The 21,213-nt window shown below is 37.3% G+C and overlaps 1 protein-coding gene across 7 annotated transcripts in view; it reads left to right on the forward strand.

Moving 5' to 3' along the window:
* The window catches only part of KLHL8 (kelch like family member 8), a 58,058-nt gene that overhangs the window by 24,084 nt on the left and 12,761 nt on the right, over positions 1–21,213 (forward strand). For 5 of the 7 annotated variants that reach the window (XM_060012196.1, XM_060012195.1, XM_060012202.1 and 2 more), the window contains 4 exons: positions 6,935–7,307; positions 15,639–16,187; positions 16,594–16,780; positions 20,609–20,752. In XM_060012196.1, coding sequence (XP_059868179.1) covers positions 7,095–7,307; positions 15,639–16,187; positions 16,594–16,780; positions 20,609–20,752 — 1,093 coding nt within the window. In that variant the 5' untranslated portion in view covers positions 6,935–7,094. The remainder of the gene's footprint in view (positions 1–6,934; positions 7,308–15,638; positions 16,188–16,593; positions 16,781–20,608; positions 20,753–21,213) is intronic. The other 2 variants (XM_060012200.1, XM_060012201.1) reach the window with 2 other exon arrangements.

Consider the following 21,213-nt stretch of genomic DNA (forward strand, 5'->3'; position numbering starts at 1 on the left):
CTGTTTCTTGCATTTTGTCCATTCTATTTCCAAGATTTCGGATCATCGTTACTATCATTATTCTGAATTCTTTTTCAGGTAGACTGCCTATTTCCTCTTCATTTGTCAGGTCTGGTGCATTTTTATGTTGCTCCTTCATCTGCTGTGTGTTTTTCTGTCTTCTCATTTTGCTTATCTTACTGTGTTTGGGGTCTCCTTTTTGCAGGCTGCAGGTTTGTAGTTCCCGCTGTTTTTGATGTCTATCTCCAGTGCCTAAGGTTGGTTCAGTGGGTTGTGTAGGCTTCCTGGTGGAGGGGACTAGTGCCTGTGTTGTGGTGGATGAGGCTGGATCTTGTCTTTCTGGTGGGCAGGTCCACGTCTGGTGGTGTGTTTTGGGGTGTCTGTGGCCTTATTATGATTTTAGGCAGCCTCTCTGCTAATGGGTGGGGTTGTGTTCCTGTCTTGCTAGTTGTTTGGCATAGGTTGTCCAGCACTGTAGCTTGCTGGTCGTTGAGTGAAGCTGGGTGCTGGTGTTAAGATGGAGGTCTCTGGGAGATTTTCGCCGTTTGATATTATGTGGAGCTGGGAGGTCTCTTGTTGACCAGTGTCCTGAAGTTGGCTCTCCTACCTCAGAGGCAGAGCCCTGACTCCTGGCTGGAGCACCAAGAGCCTTTGATCCACACGGCTCAGAATAAAAGGGAGAAAAAGTAGAGAGAATTGGTAGAAGTATGAAGAAAGAAAGGAAGGAGGGAAGGGAGGAAGGAAGAAAGAAAGAAAGAAAGAAGCAAAGAAGTAAAGAAGGCAAGAAGGAAAGCAAGGAGGGAGGGAGAGAGGAAGGAAGGAAGGAGGGAAAGAAGGAAAAAAGAAAGAAAGAAGATACAGTAAAATAAAATAAAGTATAAAGTTATTGAATTAAAAAATACTTATTTAGGAAAAATAGGGACGGATAGAACCTTAGGACAAATGTTGGAAGCAAAGCTATACAGACAAAATCTTACACAGAAGCATACACATACACCCTCACAAAAAGAGGTAAAGGGGAAAAAATCATAAATCTTGCTCTCAGAGACCCCTCCTCAATTTGGGATGATTTGTTGTCTAAAGGAGGGAAGGAAGGAAAGGAAGGAAGGAAGGAAGGAAAGAAGGTAAAGTATAATAAAGTTATTAAAATTAATTATTAAGAAAAAAAACCATGGACGGATAGAACCCTAGGACAAATGGTGGAAGCAAAACTATACAGACAAGAGCTCACACAGAAGCATACACATACACATTCACAAAAAGAGGAAAAGGGGAAACAATCATAGATCTTGCTCTCGAAGCCCACCTCCTCAATTTGGGATGACTCATTGTCTATTCATGTATTCCACAGATGCAGGTACATCAGGTTGATTGTGGAGCTTTAATCTGCTGTTTCTGAGGCTGCTGGGAGAGATTTCCCTTTCTCTTCTTTGTTCTCACAGCTCACAGGGGCTCAGCTTTGGATTTGGCCCTGCCTCTGCGTGTAGGTCGCTGGAGGGCGTCTGTTTTTTGTTCAGACAGGACGGGGTTAAAGGAGCCGCTGATTCGGGGGTTCTGGCGCACTCAGGCCGGGGGGGAGGGAGGGGCACTGCGGGCGGGGCGGGTCTGCGGCGGCAGAGGCCGGCATGACGTTGCACCAGCCTGAGGCCCGCCGTGCGTTCTCCCGGGGAAGTTGTCCCTGGATCCCGGGAACCTGGCAGTTGGGGGCTGCACAGGCTCCGCGGAAGAGGGGTGTGGATAGTGACCTGTTCTCGCACACAGGCCCCTTGGTGGCGGCAGCAGCAGCCTTAGCATCTCCCGCCCGTCCCTGGGGTCCGTGGTTTTAGCCGCAGCTCGCGCCCGTCTCTGGGGTCCGCGCTTTTAGCCACGGCTCGCGCCAGTCTCTAGGGTCCGCGCTTTTAGCCGCGGCTCGCGCCCGTCTCTGGGGTTCGCGCTTTTAGCCGCGGCTCTCGCTCGTCTCTGGAGTTCCTTTAAGCAGCGCTCTTAAACCCCTCTCCTCGCGCACCAGGAAACAAAGAGGAAAGAAGAAGTCTCTTGCCTCTTTGGCAGGTGCAGACTTTTCCCCGGATTCCCTCCCGGCTAGCCGTGGTGCACTAACCCCTTCAGGCTATGTTCAGGCCGCTAACCGCAGTCCTCTCCCTGCGCTCCAACCGAAACTGTTGGGAGATTTTTGATTACTGATACAATCTCTTTACAAGTTATAGGTCTATTCAGATTTTCTATTTCTTTGTGATTTAGTCTTAATAGGTTTTGTGTTTCTAGGAACTTGTCCTTTTCATCTAGGTTATCCAATTTGTTGATGTACAGTTCATAATTTTCTCTTATAGTTCTTTTTATTTCTTTAGAATCAGTAGTAATGTCCCCATTTTCATTTCTGAATATAGTGATTTGAGGCTTATCTCTTTTTTCTTTTTTCTTGCGGTACGCGGGGCTCTCACTGTTGTGGCCTCTCCCGTTGCAGAGCACAGGCTCCGGATGCGCAGGCCCAGCAGCCATGGCTCACGGGCCCAGCCGCTCCGCGGCATGTGGGATCCTCCTGGACTGGGGCACAAACCCGTGTCCCCTGCATCGACAGGCGGACTCTCAACCGCTGCGCCACCAGGGAAGCCCTTCTTTTTTTTTTCAATTTTATTTATCTTTGGCGGTGTTGGGTCTTCGTTGCTGCGTGGGGCTTTCTCTAGTTGCGGCGAGCAGGGGCTACTCTTTGTTGCGGTGCATTGGCTTCTCATTACGGTAGCTTCTCTTTTTGCGGAGCACGGGCTCTAGACGCACAGACTTCAGTAGTTGCGGCACAAGGGCTCAGTAGCTGTGTCCCGTGGGCTCTAGAACGCAGGCTCAGTAGTTGTGGCACATGGGCTTAGTTGCTCCATGGCATGTGGGATCTTCCCAGACCAGGGATTGAACTCATGTCCCCTTCCTTGGCAGGTGTGTTCTTAGCCACTGCACCACCAGGGAAGTCCCTCTCTTTTTTTTCGTAGTCTGTCTAGCTGAAGTTTTGTCAATTTTGTTGATCTTTTCGGAGAACCAACTTTTGGCTTGATTGACTTTCCTCTATTGTTTTTCTCTTCTCTGTTTAATTTCTCTTTGCTCAAACCTTTATTATTTACTTCCTTCTGCTAGATTTGGGTTTAGTTTATTCGTCTTTTTGCTAGTTCCTGAGGTTTTAAAGTTAGGTTGTTGATTTGATTTTTTTTTTGATGTGTTTAAAACTGTAAATTTCCCCCTTAGTGGGAAATTAGCTTAGCTTTCACTGCATCTCATGTTTTAGTATGTTGTGTTTTTGTTTTCATTTGACTCTAAGTATTTTCTAATTTCTCTGTGATTTCTTCTTTGATCCATCAGTTGTCTAAAATTGTGTTAATTTCCACAATTTTGTAAATTTTTCGGTTTTCTTTTTTGTTATTGATTTCTAACTTCATTGTGTTGTGGTTAGAGAAGATACTTGGTATATCTATCTTTTAAAATCTATTGAGTCTTAATTTGTGGCCTAATATGTTGTCTCTCCTGGAAAACGTCCCATGTGCATGTACTTGAGAAGAATGTGTATTCTGTTGTTGGGTAGTGTTCTGCATATGTCTGTTAGATCTAGTTGGTTTATTGTGTTAAGTCCTCTGTTTCCATACTTATGTCTGGTTGTTTTGTTCATTATTGTGAGTAGGCTATTGAAGTCTCCAACTATTATTGTAGAACTGTCTGTTTCTCCCTTCATTTCTTAGTTTTTGCTCCATATGTTTTCATGACTTGTCATTATATATGTAAATGTTTATAATTGTATATCCTTGCTGTATTGAACCTTTTATTAATATATACTGTCCTTTTTTGTTTCTTGTAACATTTTTTATTTAAAATCTTATTTTTGTCTGATACTAGTGTAGCCACTTTGGCTCTTTTTTTGGTTACTGTTTGCATGGAATATTTTTTTCAATCCTTTTCATTTCAACCTGTTTTTGTTTTTGGATCTCAAATGAGTCTTGTGTAGACAGCATATAATTGGATCATGTGTTTTTATTCATTCTGCCAATCTCTGTCTTTTGATTGGAGTGTTTATTAATTCATTGATGTTTGTAGTAATTACTGATTAGGAAGGACTTATTTCTGGTATTGTGCTATTTGTTTCCTATGTGCCTTAGAGCTTTTTGAGCCTCATTTCCTGTATTACTGTCTTCTTTTGTGTTTAGTTGATTTTTTTTGTAGTGAAATGTTTAAGTTCCTTTCTTATTTTCTTATGTGTATACTCTATAGGCATTTTCTTTGTGGTTATCATGAGGATTACATTTAACATCCTACAATTATAATACTCTAATTTGAATTTATACTAGCTTAGCTTCAATAACAGACAAAAACTCTGCTTCTTTACAGTTTCATCTCTACCCTTTTCAGTTGTTGATGTCACAAAATTGCATCTTTATACATTGTGTGCCTAAAAACATGAACTAAAAATTCAAATTATTAAAATTGTTTAATTTAAATTTTATTTAAGTTTTATTTTTTACTTATTATTTTAAGTATTCTCCTAAATTATGTAGGAAACGTGATTTGGTGTAACAAAGCAAAATTACAGTAAAACTAGCTTTTTACATTAATAATTCTTTAAAAATGTATTTGTCTCTCAAATATAAAAAGTACAGTTACAAACCACTGTTACAATAATACTAGCTTTTCTACTTACCCATGTATTTACTTTTATATTCATATAGCTTTGAGTTACTGTCTAGTGTTCTTTCATCTCTTTCATCTTGTAGGTCTCCCTTGAGTTGCAGACCAGGTCTAGTGATCATGAACTCCCTCAGCTTTTGTTTATCTGGGTGTGTCTTACTTTCTCTCTCACTTTTGAAGGACAGTTTTTCTGGATATAGATCCTTCATTGATACATCTTGTCTTTTAGTACTTTTAACATATCCGCCCATTGTCTTTTGGCCTCCAAAGTTTCTGATGAGAAATCTGCTGATAATCTTATTGAGATCACTGGTATGTGATGATTCACTTCTCTTCTTGTTTTCAAGATTCTCTCTTTAGCTTTTTGGAAGTTTGATTATAATATGTCTTGGTGTGGGTCTCTTTGAGGTCATATTTTTTGGAGTCTCTTGGATGTTTATGTTCATGTCTTTCATTAAATTTGGGAAGTTTTCAGCCAGTATTTCTTCAGATATTCTCTCTGCCCTCTTCTCTGTCTTTTATCTTTCTAGGACTCTCATGATATGTATGTTGATCTGTTTGATTGTGTTCCCCAGGTCCCTTAGGTGCTGTTTATGTTTCTTCAATCTTTGTCAGACTTGATAATTTTCATTGTCTTAGCTTCAACTTTGCTAAATCTTTTTTCTACCTGCCCAGATCTGCCTTCAAATCCATCTAATGATTTTTTTTTTACATTTATTTTTGGCTGCATTGGGTCTTCATTGCTGCACGTGGTCTTTCTCTAGTTGTGGCGAGCGGGGTCTACTCTTTGTTGTGGTGCATGGGCATCTCATTGCGGTGGCTTCTCTTGTGGCGGAGCACAGGCTCTAAGCGTGTGGACTTCAGTAGTTGTGGCTAGTGGGCTTTAGAGCGTAGGCTCAGTAGTTGTGGTGCACAGGCTTAGTTGCTCCATGACATGTGAGATCTTCCCAGACCAGGGCTTGAACTTGTGTCCCCTGCATTGGCAGGCGGATTCTTAACCACTGTGCCACCAGGGAAGCCCCCCTCTAATGAATTTTTAATTTCAGTTATTAATATTACAGTTCCAGAATCTCTCTGTGGTTCCTTTTTAGGTTTTCTGTTTCTCTGTTGATAGTTCCATTTTGTTAACACAAATGACTTTGTTCACATCTTCCTTTAGTTCTTTGAGCATCTTCAAGACAGTCTTTTTAAAGTCTTTGAAAAAGAACTAATGGCATTTTTAGTAGACAGAGACAGTTTCTGTTGATTTATTTTTCCCCTTGAATAAGCCATACTTTTCTGTTTCTTTGTATGCCTTGTGATTTTTTTGGTTGTTAAATACTAGATGTTTGAGTCTAATAATGTGGTAACTCTGAAAATCAGATTTTTCCCTATTCCTTAAGGCTTGTTGTGGTTTTTTTGTTGTTTGGCTTTTTTTTTTTTTTTAATTGTTGTGGGCTGTCTTTATGATGAAGATCAGCTTGAGGTTTAAACTTAAAGTCTTCTCAGGTCTTTTCTGAGCCTTTTCCTGGGCATGCATGGTTACTTTCTGATTTTCCTTGTATATGCAGTTGTTTTTTAATGTCTTAGTCTTTAGTGTCTTACTTCCAAAAGGGGAAATAGTGAAAAATGCAGCGGTAAAGGGCACCAGCCTTTAAAATATCGTGGAAGTCACTTCAGATGAGAGGGAGGGGCCTGCAACAGTGGGAGGAGGTGCAATCACAGTGGCTGACCACCTCTTTGTCTGCACCTCTGTGATCAGAAACAGTAGTGAGCAATCAGAGGAGAGATCCCTGATATTCAGAGGGTAGAGTCCTTCTTGCCTACTGTGGCTTCTGCAAACTGTGCAAGCTGCTCCAGAAACACATGCACAGCTGCTTGCCACATGGCTGAGGGTGGGCAGCTGCTACTGTACACAGAGCTGACATTGACCAAAGTCAACTGTAATTTACTAAGTCTTCTGGAAGTTGTAATCCTTCAGCCCACTCCAGAGTTTCAAAACAGTTACATCAGACAGATTCTGTCAGTGCAGTTGTTGTCTATGTGGGGAGACAGATTCCTTGTGCTTCTACTCCACCATCTTCCCACAATTTTCCAATTAGATTTTAAAGGAGTCCCTTCACTGATACAATTAGCTGAGGTGGCTTATGTGACATTTAGTGTAAAAATACAAAGTCACCTGTTCTTCTTTCAACAGTGATTTATATGGTCATTTTACATATACGGTATTGGTAAACTATAATTTCTAGTAATCATTTTTTGAGTGGTTGTTTTATGTGTGTTTTGTTATGTTTTTCAGTCTCAGCTAACTGGACAATGGCAGTTGAGTAGGTTTTGAAAAATGTCTGAAGTTTAGTGGACTGCATCTACCTTCTCCCCATCTACCTTTTCCCTGTCCTTTACAAAAGAATAAATGGAATGTTTGAGAAGAGAGCTGTATTAAAAGAAGAGTGTTACAAATGGCTTCAGAATCTGTAAATGCAAAACAAGCTAGGAATCGCTTCACAAAGGGGAAGAGGCAACAGCACCAGCAAGTAAAGAACAGATCTTCACTTGGTGATGGTGATGGAGAAGACTCCTTTATCTTTGAAGCAAATGAAGCTTGGAAAGATTTTCATGGTTCTCTTCTTCAGTTTTATGAAAATGGAGAACTCTGTGATATCACATTGAAGGTGAGACTGTCTTTTTTTCTTTCCTCAATCTCTTCAGTGTATTATATAAAATAAAGGTTTCTATAACCATGCAAGGCAAATTTTTGTTGCTTTACTTATTATAGTCAGAACGGTTTTAGTTTCAACCCTTTATTACATTGAAGGGGAAGGGACATAAGGGAGGGTAAGTAAAGGGAACCTAGCATAAGATAAAATTATTATACTAATTAAATGTTGATATTCACTATTTCTTAGTTTCACTTCTGAAAGTTCTGGAGCCCTAAAACAACAAATAGTTATTATTTGTGAAATGGATAAATTGCTGTTGACCAGATAAGCTTTTTTTTTTTGGCTGCACTGTACGGCTTGCGGGATCTAAGTCCCCTGACCAGGGATTGAACCTGCACCCTCCTCAGTGAAAGCGTGGAGTCCTAACCACTGGACCACCAGGGAATTAGCTTTTAACTTGTGAATTAAAAAATCTTGATGTTGGGAATTCCCTAGTGGTCTGGTGGTTAGGACTCCATGCTTCCATTGCAGGGGACATGGGTTTGATCCCTGGTCAGGGAACTAAGATCCTGCATGCTGCCTGGCGCAGCCAAAAAAAGAAAAAAGAAAAAAGAACCAACTTGATGTATTCACTTACTTTTGATGTTGGTTAGAAGTCAGAATTCTTGGTTTTATATGTAGCTCCACTAATGTTTAACTGTGTGTTCCTATTCTGGTGTAAGCATATCTTGTTTTTCTGCACTTTTTTGCTTTATTGTGTTTCTCAGATAATGTGTTTTTTTGTTTGTTTTAAACAGATTGAAGGTTTGTGGCAGCCCTGAGTTGTCAGGTGATGGTTAGCGTTTTTTAGTCTAAACATAACTTTTATATACACCGGGAAACCAAAAAATTCATGTGACTTGCTTTATTGAGATATTTGCTTTATTGCAGTGGTCTGGAACTGAACCTGCAGTATCTCCAAGATATGCCTGTAATTTAATCTCTATTTCAATATTACCGTCTTTAAGTGAGATTGTTTATTTTTACCTGATAGTGAAGTAGAGTTTTTTAGACTTGGATGAAAAAGTCTTTAGTAAACTTTGTCTAAGGCCTATATGATTATGTTGCTCTGCTACAAAGGACAGTTTTAATAAAGTTGGAAAATTGATAAAGCAGTGTTGAAGAGCCTGTGTTCTAATTATTTCTCATAGCTCATTTAAAGTACTTCTTACTATTCCTATCTCTCAGTGTAATATTAAATTTTTTTGAGGATTTATGTGTATATATGCAGCATTTTCCACATGAGATTTGCCACTTTGGGATCTTTTAGATTTTGCTTTCTGCTCCTGATCAGCCAGGTTCTTAGAGCTCAGAGTTGTGGGGATTGAGGACACCCTTAGAGAATCAGATCAGGGACACTCAGCAAAAGTCTGTAAACTGAATGCATAAATTCTGAGTTTTAGGCCCAGAATGTCCAGGAGTATAGTGTTATACTGTAAATAAATGACCTACATTCTCTTTACTTAAACTTTTAATTAGGACCTACAAATATGTAAGGACACTAAGATATTGAGAAGAAAACTATTAAATAATTTTACTAGCTTTATGTGAAATTTAGCCATGTATAAATTTTAATGAAGGAAGACCTAAACTGTAGGTGTAGAACACCTGATCTGTATAGTATATTATGTTTAATCTAATGCCATTCTAATTTTCAACGCAAGTGTGAAATTCAGTGACCCACACTGGATTTGACAAAAATAAAAATGTAAAATAGATTATTTGAATTTAATAAATTACCAGTTCATCATATCAGTATATGTTGGAAAATAATTAAATAGAATATTATTGATTGTATACATTTTATAATTGGATCTTAGAATAATTTTTACTAGCTACTGCATGTAAACTTTCTTAAGTGAAAAGTAAGGATACAGCCATTTTAGGGCAAGTGATAACTAATCTCATAACTTTTCTTTGTTTATTGGGTAACTTCAGCAATAGGTTGAAGTGAAAACCTCAGAAGAATCTATGGTGGAAAAAAAAAGAATATGGTGGAAACCCAGAATTACTGTGTTTGAAGCAGTGATAGAAGTCATTTAGCAATGAGAAACTTTACTAATTGAAAGGAGCTATCATTTTTATTTTTTCAACTGTAAAATTATGATGATGATTAGGTTTTTGTGAGGAATAAGTGAATTGATAACATGTGAAGTCCTTACAACAGTGCTCAGTACATAATAATAAATAATCAGCTGTTAGGATCATTATGTGTACTATTCTTGTTGTTCCAAAAGTATTAGATAATGCTGCTACAGTATATTCTTATCATTAGAAAGAACTGTAGCTTAATCTTTTAGCGGGTCTGTTATTGGATTTGTTTCTTAATTCTAATTCAACATTTCTTAAACTTTCAGAATTTTAACTGTCACAGAACAACTAAACCAAGCAGGATTATGGGTAGTTTACAATGCTCTGTTCAATACAAACTTCACTTTTTACATTCATATAACCTTGAGGATTATACTTTGATATATTCATCTCCTTTTTTTATTAGTATGCTTCATTAGATCATTATTGCTTTTAGGACAAGCATTTTAGAAAGACAGTTATCAAAACTGGTTTTATTGTTCATATGTAAGGCCATTAGTGTGTTTTTAAATTCCAAAGTGAGCACTGATATTGGAAAAACAAACTCATTTAACAGATATTTACTAAGGTCTTACCCTAGTATATGGAGAGTATAAATAAATCTGAATAACGTGCTGTACTTGCATTGAGGGAGTTTGAAATTTAGCTGGAGATAGGCACATACACAGCTAACTAAAATACAATTTAGTGATTGTCATTTTATGATATTTTTATGGAAGCATAGGAGAGGATCTGTTAACTATGTCTGAGAGGTGATTGGAAAGGCTTCACATAGGAGATTATATATAATCTTGAGGTCATTCCAAGGAAAGGTAAAACTTGTTTATATATTATTATGTATTTATTAGTGAAAATATTTTAGAACAGTATATCTAGTGGCAGCTCTAAAGTTATGTATGAGGGAAGATTCTTAAGGGCAACAATTTGGTGGGGAAAAGGCAGAGGGAAATTGTCTTGAAAGGGGTATTGCATAGCTCTCATAATGCTTAAATTATACATCATAGATCAACAAGACTAGCATCTACAAAGATGCTTTTATTTATGTTTTATGTAGTTTGAGGAAATGTCATTATCCTTGTTAAAGATCATAGTTAATTTTACCTCAAGAAGTTGATAGAGATTATTAGAGGAGGACAATCCCTTACATCACCTCTTGATGCCATCACTGATTATGTTTCAGTCATGTTGTTTGGCATTTTTTTTGAAAGTGCACGTTTCTGTGATTTTTTTTTTTAAAACAAGTATTTAAATATAGGATTCTAATGAACACGTTCAAGACTCTAAGTGTTATAATTATTGGCTGTCAAAACTTTCAACTGATCAGGTAAGAATAAGTGCTCTGAAAGATTGCAGAGAAACAAAGTATTTGAACTGCATTATAGTAGTATACTTCCAAGAGGTAGAAATGATAAAATTGTTATCCTTATAAATGTAGCAGTTAACTCCTGACCAGAGAGCAGGCATAATCTAATAAAAGAGAAATGATAAAGGAGAAAGTGATTTTTTTAAAATACAAATTTATTTATTTTATTTATTTTTGGCTGTGTTGGGTCTTCGTTGCTGCACACCAGCTTTCTCTAGGTGCGGTGAGCGGGGGCTACTCTTTGTTGTGGTGTGCAGGCTTCTCGTGGCGGTGGCTTCTCTTGTTGTGGAGCACAGGCTCCAGTATTTGTGGCTCGCGGGTTCTAGAGCACAGGCTCAGTAGTTGTCGCGCATGAGCTTAGTTGCTCTGCGGCATCTTCCTGGACCAGGGCTTGAACCCATGTCCCCAGCATTGGCAGGCAGATTCTTAACCACTGCGCCACCAGGGAAGCCCGAGACAAACGTAAGGTAGATAGCTAGTGGGAAGCAGCTGCATGGCACAGGGATATCGGCTCGGTGCTTTGTGACCGCCTGGAGGGGTGGGATAGGGAGGGTGGGAGGGAGGGAGACGCAAGAGGGAAGAGATATGGGAACATATGTATATGTGTAACTGATTCACTTTGTTATAAAGCAGAAACTAACACACCATTGTAAAGCAATTATACCCCAATAAAGATGTTAAAAAAAAAGTGATTTTATATTTAACACTTAAGCATTCTGTGTTAAGAAGTCTAATAAAATGATCACTTCTACTTTTTTCCATTCAAATAGTAAGTCAGTATTTTGATTTTATTTTTAATGTTGCTCAGAAGAAGGGATATTTGAGTGTTTATATCCATAGATCCTTGTTTATTTGACCCCCAAAATGCTACCTAAAAATTGTTGTTTTCATTGTGTAGGTTTTTAAAGTAAACGTAGTGAGATAAGATTGTAGAACAGTGAATGTGACTAGACATTGTGATATGGTAATTCACTACAAGCCAAGACATTGAGTCTTATACATTTAACCCCTTCTTGACCTGGCAATTAAACATGTTTATGGCTACTCTGACTGAATAAAATTGGTGGATTATTGAAAAAGAGTAGCTAATTGAGATAAAAGGGCAAAATTACAAGGGCTTAAACTGAAAAATTAGAATACAGCTTATAAATGTACATAAAAGGAGACTTGGGTATATAGGCTTTTTTCCCTCCAGTCTTCATTTCTGTTCTATGTGTTTTCTACACTTTTATTTCAATATCGGTCTCAAACATTTAGCTTGAGTTACTGTTAAGTAAAGTACTAAAAATGTCAAAGAAGTAAAAATTAAATCAATTGAAAAATTGTTCAGTTATCAACATATTGAACATTATTTATTGCTTTGAAATTTTGATGAAGGGATTATTCTCAAACACTGCTGATGGATATGTAAATTCATTCCTTGTTTTTCATGGATGGTTTGGCCGTATGTATCAAGAGCTGTAAAAAGCTTATATTTATTGACTCATTAATTCTGCTTTTTAGATTTTATCTCAAGGAAGTATTCTGAAATGTTGAAAAAACTTCCTGTTCTAAGATACTGTTTATATTTAAAATATGGAAAAGTTGTCTTAATGGCTGATATCAGAATAAATAAACTGTGTTACATCCACTGTGTAGAATAAGCATGAAGAGTTGAAAGTTTTCAGAAACTTAGGAAAAGGTGACAAAGTTCAGGACAGTCTATTATGTTTCAAAATGCATGGGAAAAAGTTAAAAGGAAATATGCCAACAGGTTGACAGTATTTGTTGAATTGTGAGTAAATTTTTTCCCTTATATTTTTCTGTACTTTCTTGATTTTACACTTTAAATATATATTGTAGTTGAGGGGAAAAAAGAAAACTTGAAAAGTAAGTGACCTTTAATGTAAGATAATAGATAGGTTCCTTTTGAAAGTCAGGGCTGATAGTTAATGGAATTTTTTATATATATATAAATTTATTTATTTATGGCTGTGTTGGGTCTTCATTGCTGCGCGCAGGCTTTCTCTAGTTGCAGCGAGCAGGGGCTACTCTTCGTTTTGGTGTGCGGGCTTCTCATTGCAGTAGCTTCTCTTGTTGCGGAGCATGGGCTCTAGGCGCGCAGGATTCAGTAGTTGTGGCTAGCGGGCTCTTGAGTGTAGGCTCAGTAGTTGTGGCGCACGGGCTTAGTTGCTCCGCGGCATGTGGAATCTTCCCAGACCAGGGCTCGAACCCATGTCCCCTGCGTTGGCAGGTGGATTCTTAACCACTGCACCACCAGGGAAGTCCCTGTTTCATTGTATTTTGATCCCTATTGGCTAATCCATGGACAGTTACTCAAGGTTTGGATTAGCGGTTTGTATTTCAAGCTTTTGTTAAAAAATAAAGGATCATTATGTTAATGTTGATATTCAACGTATTTCACTACTTGGGTTTAAGCTTGACGTGTTTTCTTTTCCCCGAGCATCTTGAATTATTCATATGTTCACTTATCTAATCAAAATGTAAATTAGAAAATTCCCTAGTATCAAGGACATATGCTGTAGTATTTATATCATTTTAAATGGTATAATAATGTCTAATATTTTGTAGTTTGTGTATTTTTCACCCAGTTTTAAACATCTAGTCTTTAGACTTCGATTTCTTTCATTTTAAAATTTCTGATAAAATATTTTTGGTAATTGATACTTATATTTATGTACCAGAGAAGAAAAATTTAGAAATAAACTCTTAAGAACATGAGACTGCATAGTGTCAAAGGAAAGCTAATAAATGCATAAAAGCCCATATTTTTTATTTTTGGCTGTGCTGGGTCTTTGTTTCTCTGCGAGGGCTTTCTCTAGTTGTGGCAAGCGAGGGCCGCTCTTCATCGCGGTGTGCAGGCCTCTCACTGTCGCAGCCTCTCCTGTTTTGGAGCATAGGCTCCAGACGCGCAGGCTCAGTAGTTGTGGCTCACGGGCCTAGTTGCTCTGCGTCATGTGGGATCCTCCCAGACCAGGGCTCGAACCCGTGTCCCCTGCATTGGCAGGCAGATTCTCAACCACTGTGCCACCAGATAAGCCCCTTGGAAGGAGTTCTTTAGACCCAACCAAGTTGTCAGTTACTTGCCGCGCAGTCTTAATTTGGATGTTTGGTGGTCGTCTGGGTGGATCTTTTCAAGTCCAAAGACATAGAGCAATAGGAGAATGACAAAGACTGAGTGGGAAAAGCCTTGGCCTCAGTGCGCTTCTTCACGGCCAGAGAACTGGTCTCTGCCAGATCCTGCAGGCAACGTCAGCTGCCACTTAATGGGCTACTGGAATCTACATGGCTCAGGATAAGTCCCAGCCACCCTTCAGAGGGGAGCCATAGCCCAATAGGCGGATCGAGATTATGGCCTTTGAGGCCCCGCATTGGGTGCCAGAAAAGATGTTGCAGGAAAGAGAGTGGGGTGCGAGAGGATGGTCACATCCCAAGTCATGTCTGAGTCCCTGGGATGGCCACCAAGTGTGGGTTCTTGGCTTTGTGCAGGCAAGAATTCAAGAGCAAGACATAGTAAAGTGAAAAGTTTATTCAGGGAGATACACACCCCATAGACAGAGTGTGGGCCATCTTGGAAGGCAAGAGGCCAAGCCCAAATTTTTTGATGTTCCTATTTCATATATAAGGCTCAAAGATCTTTTTAAAGTTAAGATGGGTATTTATTTATTTATTTATTTTTACAAAAATGTTAGTTTGCATTAGCCCCACATTCACAAAACTTAGAAAACAAAAGAAAATGCCCAGCCATTGTAGAACTCTAACATCCAAGTATCAATTCCTTTATTCCAATCAAAAACAATGTTCCCAGAATTCAGCACAAAACTGAAAACACTGCTGCTACCAGCCATAGTCCATAACAGTAACTTTAAATTGTCCAAGGGGATTAAGGAAGCATTTTAAATCACTGTCACTCCTACCGAAGGATTTTAGGCAACGAGAATTTATTCTCATACAAGAATAAATTTGCATTTTATCATTAAACAGTATGAGGGCCTTAACTGGGAATTACCAGTTTATAAACTTTCTCCCCCAAATTTGTGAATATATCTGAATGTTAAAATTTTCTTATTTAGACGATGGGTATTTATTCTAAAAGGGTGCATAAGGGTATGATTTTGTGTGTATGTGTGTATATTAAATATACATGTTTTAGTTTATTTGAATCAAATTAAAGTTACAGAGGGACAGAGCCTTATAAACAACATGAAGATAGCTTGAGGGCCATTGATTTGTACAGCTTGGATGAGAAGGCATTGTAAAACTGTATAACTGTAGTTAACAATATTGTGTTGTATATTTGAAAGTTGCTAAGAGAGTAGATCTTAAAAGTTCTCATCAGAAAGAAAAAAATTTGTAATTATATGAGGTGATGAATAGCTTACTAAAACTGTGCTAATCGTTTCACAATATATACATATATCAAATCATAATGTTGCATACCTTAAACTTATACAACATTGTAAATAAAATTGGAAAAAAAGAAGGGACTCTTAGACTAAAAAAAAAGTATAGTGCCTGATACATAGTAAGTGCTAGGTGATGTTTGCTATTAGCCTCATTAATTCACAAAATGCTTCTGAAATGTGAGATAATACAGAAAAATCATAGTTTATGGTATAATACATTATAGATACATGTATAAAAGATTTGACTCTAACTTGGAAGAAGAAAATTGCGTGACCTTAAGAAATTGGCCTAGATTGAAAGTAAGTGACAAAGGATTACATTGCTAAAACAAATACACTAAACTTGTCTGGAGTTTTTATCCCTGCTATACAGCATGTACTCAATGCTGATCTCAGGCTAATTTTGATATTAAACTGAGTCTCTCTTTGTTTTGTTTTGAACAGGTTGGCTCAAAGCTAATCTCTTGTCACAAACTGGTATTGGCTTGTGTTATTCCCTACTTCAGAGCTATGTTTCTCTCGGAAATGGCTGAAGCCAAGCAAACACTGATTGAGATCAGAGATTTTGATGGTGATGCAATAGAAGACTTGGTAAAATTTGTCTATTCTTCACGACTCACTTTGACTGTTGACAATGTCCAGCCTCTCTTATATGCAGCCTGTATTCTACAGGTTGAACTGGTGGCTAGAGCTTGTTGTGAATACATGAAGTTACATTTTCATCCCTCCAATTGTCTGGCAGTAAGAGCCTTTGCAGAAAGTCACAATCGAATAGACTTAATGGACATGGCGGATCAGTATGCCTGTGAGCATTTTCCTGAAGTGGTGGAGTGTGAAGACTTTGTAAGTGTGTCACCCCAGCATCTCCATAAGCTTTTGTCCTCCAGTGATCTAAATATTGAGAATGAAAAGCAGGTCTATAGTGCAGCCATCAAGTGGCTTCTTGCCAATCCTCAGCATCATTCCAAATGGTTGGATGAAACACTTGCACAGGTAGGGATGAATAAGATTGTGTATAGAAATGAAATGATATGGAAGCAAATCAGCATGTTCCATTTATCATAAAATGTGTAGATTATCCGTTGATGTAATATGATGTGAAAATGGCTTTGACTCTTTCCTACTTACTAAATCATTTAAGGATAAGTCTGAATGTGTCTTATTTGAATTAGAAAGATCATTACTTGCTTTTTAACCTGAATATTTTAAAAATCCCTTTGAGATATCTTTAGATATCATCTAAAGCAATCTAAATTGCTTTAGAACTTGGCACATTGAGCTTCATTCAGATTTTAGAAGGTAAATGAGTTTTAAAAAGAGAACATGCTGCAGTGAAAGTAGAGAATGAACTGTCCAATTGCAACTTAAATTTTATATCTGCAACTATTCACAATCTTAGGTTCGTTTGCCGCTGTTGCCGGTTGATTTTCTTATGGGTGTTGTGGCAAAAGAACAGATTGTCAAACAAAATCTAAAATGTAGAGATTTATTGGATGAAGCAAGAAATTACCACCTTCACTTGAGTAGCAGAGCAGTACCTGACTTTGAATACTCCATTCGGACTACCCCAAGGAAACATACTGCTGGTAATTAAATTACTCATTTTATCAACTCTGCTCTAAGGAATTTTGTTGTATTTGAGGGTTGGTTATGTTTGCCGAAACCTAATTGTAAGATAATTAGTATCTGATTGTCTTAAAGTAATAATTGGCAAGTAAGGTTATATATGAATTCTTACTGTGCATGATTTCAGATAGTTTTACCAATAAGCCAATTTTTTAAAAAGCTGTAACAAGACTTATACACTCTGGAGAGCCTGCTGAAATATCTTTTCTTTGGGGGTCTTTTTGATTCTTCTAGGCAGAATTAGATCCTCTGTCATTTTTGCTTAAATGACACTTGCTTTTCACATCTTACTATGTTGCATTGAAATTTATTTGACATGTTTTGAGCCCTTCAGAGACAGGTAGGTATCTTAATAACTTTGTATCCCTGGTACCAAACATGGAGCTTAACACATACTGCATATTTAAATGTTTATTTTTGCATTTTATCACATCAAAAGAAAGGTACTTAATACATCTAATGTTAATAGTATAACAGACCACATTAAACTCTTAGAATATAAAGCTCTTATACTTGAGGAGGCATGCATTTTCGCCTTTATTTGCCATAATTTACAGACTTTCATGTTTTCCCAAGAAAATAGTTTTATGTTCACTTATGTTACTCTTTAAAAAGAATATATTTGTGGGATAAGGGAGAATAAATGTGGTCAGTGAATTCTGGAATCAGTACTCTGAACACAGACTTCCTGTACATCTGCTGTGACCTAATGTGGTTATTAAAAAAAGAGATCCGTGGAATAGCCTAAAAACAACAAAAGGCAGTACATGGTAATGAATAGTGGGACTTTATCTAGATAGTATAAAGAAAATTTGAATGTTGTAGATCTGCCTATGAAGAAGTAGTTCTTCTAAATAGTTTAACATGAAAAGGATGGCTTATTTTTCTTTTATAGGTTGGTTTCAAGTATTAAATTTTTGAAGTGTAGATTTTTTTAGTTGTGAATCCTGTTTTAAGAAGTCAAGGTATTTAATTCTTCAGATTCAGACTTGAATTCAAAGATTTTGGCAGTCTAGGTTATATGCCAAATGTATTAGACCCTCATATACATGATCTCTTACATGATTGCAAGAACTTTATGAAGTAGGTTTTAGTGAAGGATTTGATCCTTATTGTGAGAAAGGTGGTGTTATTCCATTTTATGGATGAGGAAGCTAAGAATCAGAGTGAAAGGATGCCCAAGGCTACACAGAACAGTGGAGAAAGGATTTGTGTCGTGATCTTTTTACTTCATTTTAATTTTTTTCCTTCCATGTCATGTCCCTAGGTGACCTATGTAGCTGAAATATTAGGGTCCACTTAAATAAAATCTAATCAATAATTGGGATTACATTCTGGGATTATAATTCCAGCTGTGCCATAAAACATCTGTAATTTGGGGCAGATTTCTTAATCTCTGAAGGCTTCAGTTTATAAATAATTTTGACTGCAGGATGTTTAAAATCTCTTTCAACCTTAATTATTTCATTTAATTTAATTCTTTAATTCTTTTTAATTTTCAACTTTAATTCAACTTTCAACTTTAATTCTTTCATTTAATTTAATTCTTAAATTTAATTCTTTAATTTAATTCTTTTTAATTCTTTCAACTTTAATTCTCTGACTTAAAACATTGAATTGGTTGGAAAAGATAGCACAGGCAGTTCTGGTCATTCATGTATGTAGTCATTCAGCAAACATATATTAAGGGCCTACTATGTGCCGGGTTCTGGGTTAGGCATTAGAAATGCAAACACACAAATAGACTACAGCCGTTCCTATTTTGAGAGAACTTTCAGTCTGATCTAGGGAAATAGACATATGAATAAGTAAATGCCATAAAGTATTAAAGGTACTTTGATATAATCAAAAGGTATAGTGGGAAGCAAAAAGAGTGGTTATTTTTACTTTGGAAGGGACAGAGGTTTTATAGGGAAAATAACCCCCAGTCTTAGTTTTGAATAATAAATAGATGTTTTTCTGGGTGCCAGTTAGAGAAAAGGGTATTCAGTTTATTTTACATTTATTGAATGTTTAGTACACGCCAGGCACTGTACTCGTCTTTATTAGTGCATAAACGCTTAACACGCTATCTTAATCTCGCTTAGACTCTGGTGACAGATATCAGCATAATAGATCATTTCAATACTGTATGTTACATGAATGAGAGTTACCAAAAGTTGTTACCAGAACATTGAGGATGATCACTATATGGGTGATGCAGGAGCTTAAACATTAAAGGAAAGACAGGGAGAAAATCGCGTTGGACAATGCAAGGCCTTTATGCTCTACTAAGGCTTTATCCTGTAGAGCAGTGGTTCTCATAGTGTGAAGCAAGTGGTGGCCTCTTGACCAGCAGCATGACCATTCACTTGGGAAGTTTTTAAAAATTCAAAATTTTGGACCTACCCCAAACCAACTGAATCAAACTCTTGGTGGGGGAGGGGTCAGGCCCAGCAATCTGTGTTTTATAAAATAGCTCCTCTGGTGATTCTGAATCAGAATAAAGGTTTTTTTTTTTCCTTTTTTTTAATTTGGCTGAGTCGGGTCTTATTTGTAGCACACGGGATCTTTGTTGAGGCATACAGGATCTTTTAGTTGCAGCATGTGGGATCTAGTTCCCTGACCAGGGTTCGAACCCAGGCCCCCTGCATTGGGAGCATGGGGTCTTAACCACTGCGCCACCAGGGAAGTCCCCAGAATAAAGTTTTGATTTGTTAAGAAAAATTGTGGTAAAACACATACACCATAAAAATCACCATTTTAACCATTTTTAAATGTACAATTTAGTGGCATTCAGTAAAATTTTTAAGAACTACTGATACAGGTAATGAAAAGCTGTTGAAAGAGCCTTTTAATTAGATTATTCAGTTGACAGTCTGAAAGCAAAAGAGTACTAAGTGATAAGAGAGAACAAGATTTTGCAGTAATAGCTGATGAGGGCCTGAACTAACAGTGGCTGTGGGAATAGCGAGGGAGAGAAAGGATACCTCAGGGAAGGACGAAGGTCTTTAGGTGGGTGAGGAAGGGAGATCTTTTATGATGGGTTTGAGGTGCCTCTGGGACATCAAGTGGAAATGTGGCTTAGAAGTGTAGATTGGAAGGCATTATGATACAGATGGAATTTTAAGTAAAGAGATTGAACTTTTCCTGTGTAAGCATGAAGTATGTGAGAAGTAGGCTGAGAATGAAACAGAAAAGAGAGAAATGATTGGAGACAAAAGGAGACTTTGATATTATGGAAATCAAGAGTTAAGGAGTTTCCAAAAAAACTAGGGTGATCAGTATATCAAATGTTGTAATTGTATTCAGTCAGAAATTAACTTTATGAGTTTGTTGGATTTTGTCATGACCTTACTAGCAAGAGCAATTTTTCAGGGTGGGTGAGGAACTCAACCGTATTATAGTGGAATGTTAACAAGCTGAGATAACTGATGTATTCTATTCTTTGAAAAGTTCAAATGAGGGGGAAGAAAAGAAAATTAGATTTTTAGTGGTATAATGACGTTAAATGCTATCCAAATAATTTTTTTTTCCTGTTAATCAAAATTTTGAGTTCGTAAGTTTTTTTCCACACTTATTTATCTATTTTTTTTTTTTTGGTTAGGGGGAATTTCCTGGCAGTCCAGTGGTTAGAACTCCATTCTCTCACTGCCATGGGCCTGGGTTCAATTCCTGGTCAGGGAACTAACATCCCACAAGCCGTGTGGTATGGCCAAAAAATAAAAAATAAAAATAAAATTAGCTGTAAAAAAAAAAAAAAAGGGGGAGCTGTGATTTTAACCTCTATTTTGTGGCTTTACCTTTAGGTGTGCTATTTTGTGTAGGTGGTCGCGGTGGATCGGGTGACCCCTTTCGCAGTATCGAATGCTATTCTATCAACAAAAACAGTTGGTTCTTTGGACCAGAAATGAACAGTCGAAGGCGACATGTGGGTGTAATCTCAGTGGAAGGTGGGTCTGCTTTTGTGTTAAATCACATCGTGTCACCACAATGGTCTTTTAAATATTTGAACTTTGAGAATTTCTTTCTATAAGAAAATTCCTACATTATAAAATATGTTTCAATATATCAGGTTATTTGGTGAATGTTTACTTGTTTTATGCCCATAGATGCTCAGTGTACAATCTCTTGCATATGGATGCTTAACAGGAGATGAGTATTAAGGAAAAGGGAGTTAAACTATTCTGAGTTATATTTACAAAATAACCAAACTAAAGAAAAATATTTATTGAACACAAATAATAAATATATATTAACTTTTTTCTATACCTAATTATTATTATTGAAATGAGGTTTTTTACCTGGTTACTAAAAATGAATTAATTGCAGAACCATGGATAAATTGTTAGGAGAATTAAAAAGTCACTTTTCTTCCAGTTATAGAAGTATAAATGCTTTGGGGAGAAATAAG

Source organism: Delphinus delphis, chromosome 5 (assembly GCF_949987515.2).
Source record: "Delphinus delphis chromosome 5, mDelDel1.2, whole genome shotgun sequence".
NCBI classification, from domain to species: Eukaryota; Metazoa; Chordata; class Mammalia; order Artiodactyla; family Delphinidae; genus Delphinus; species Delphinus delphis.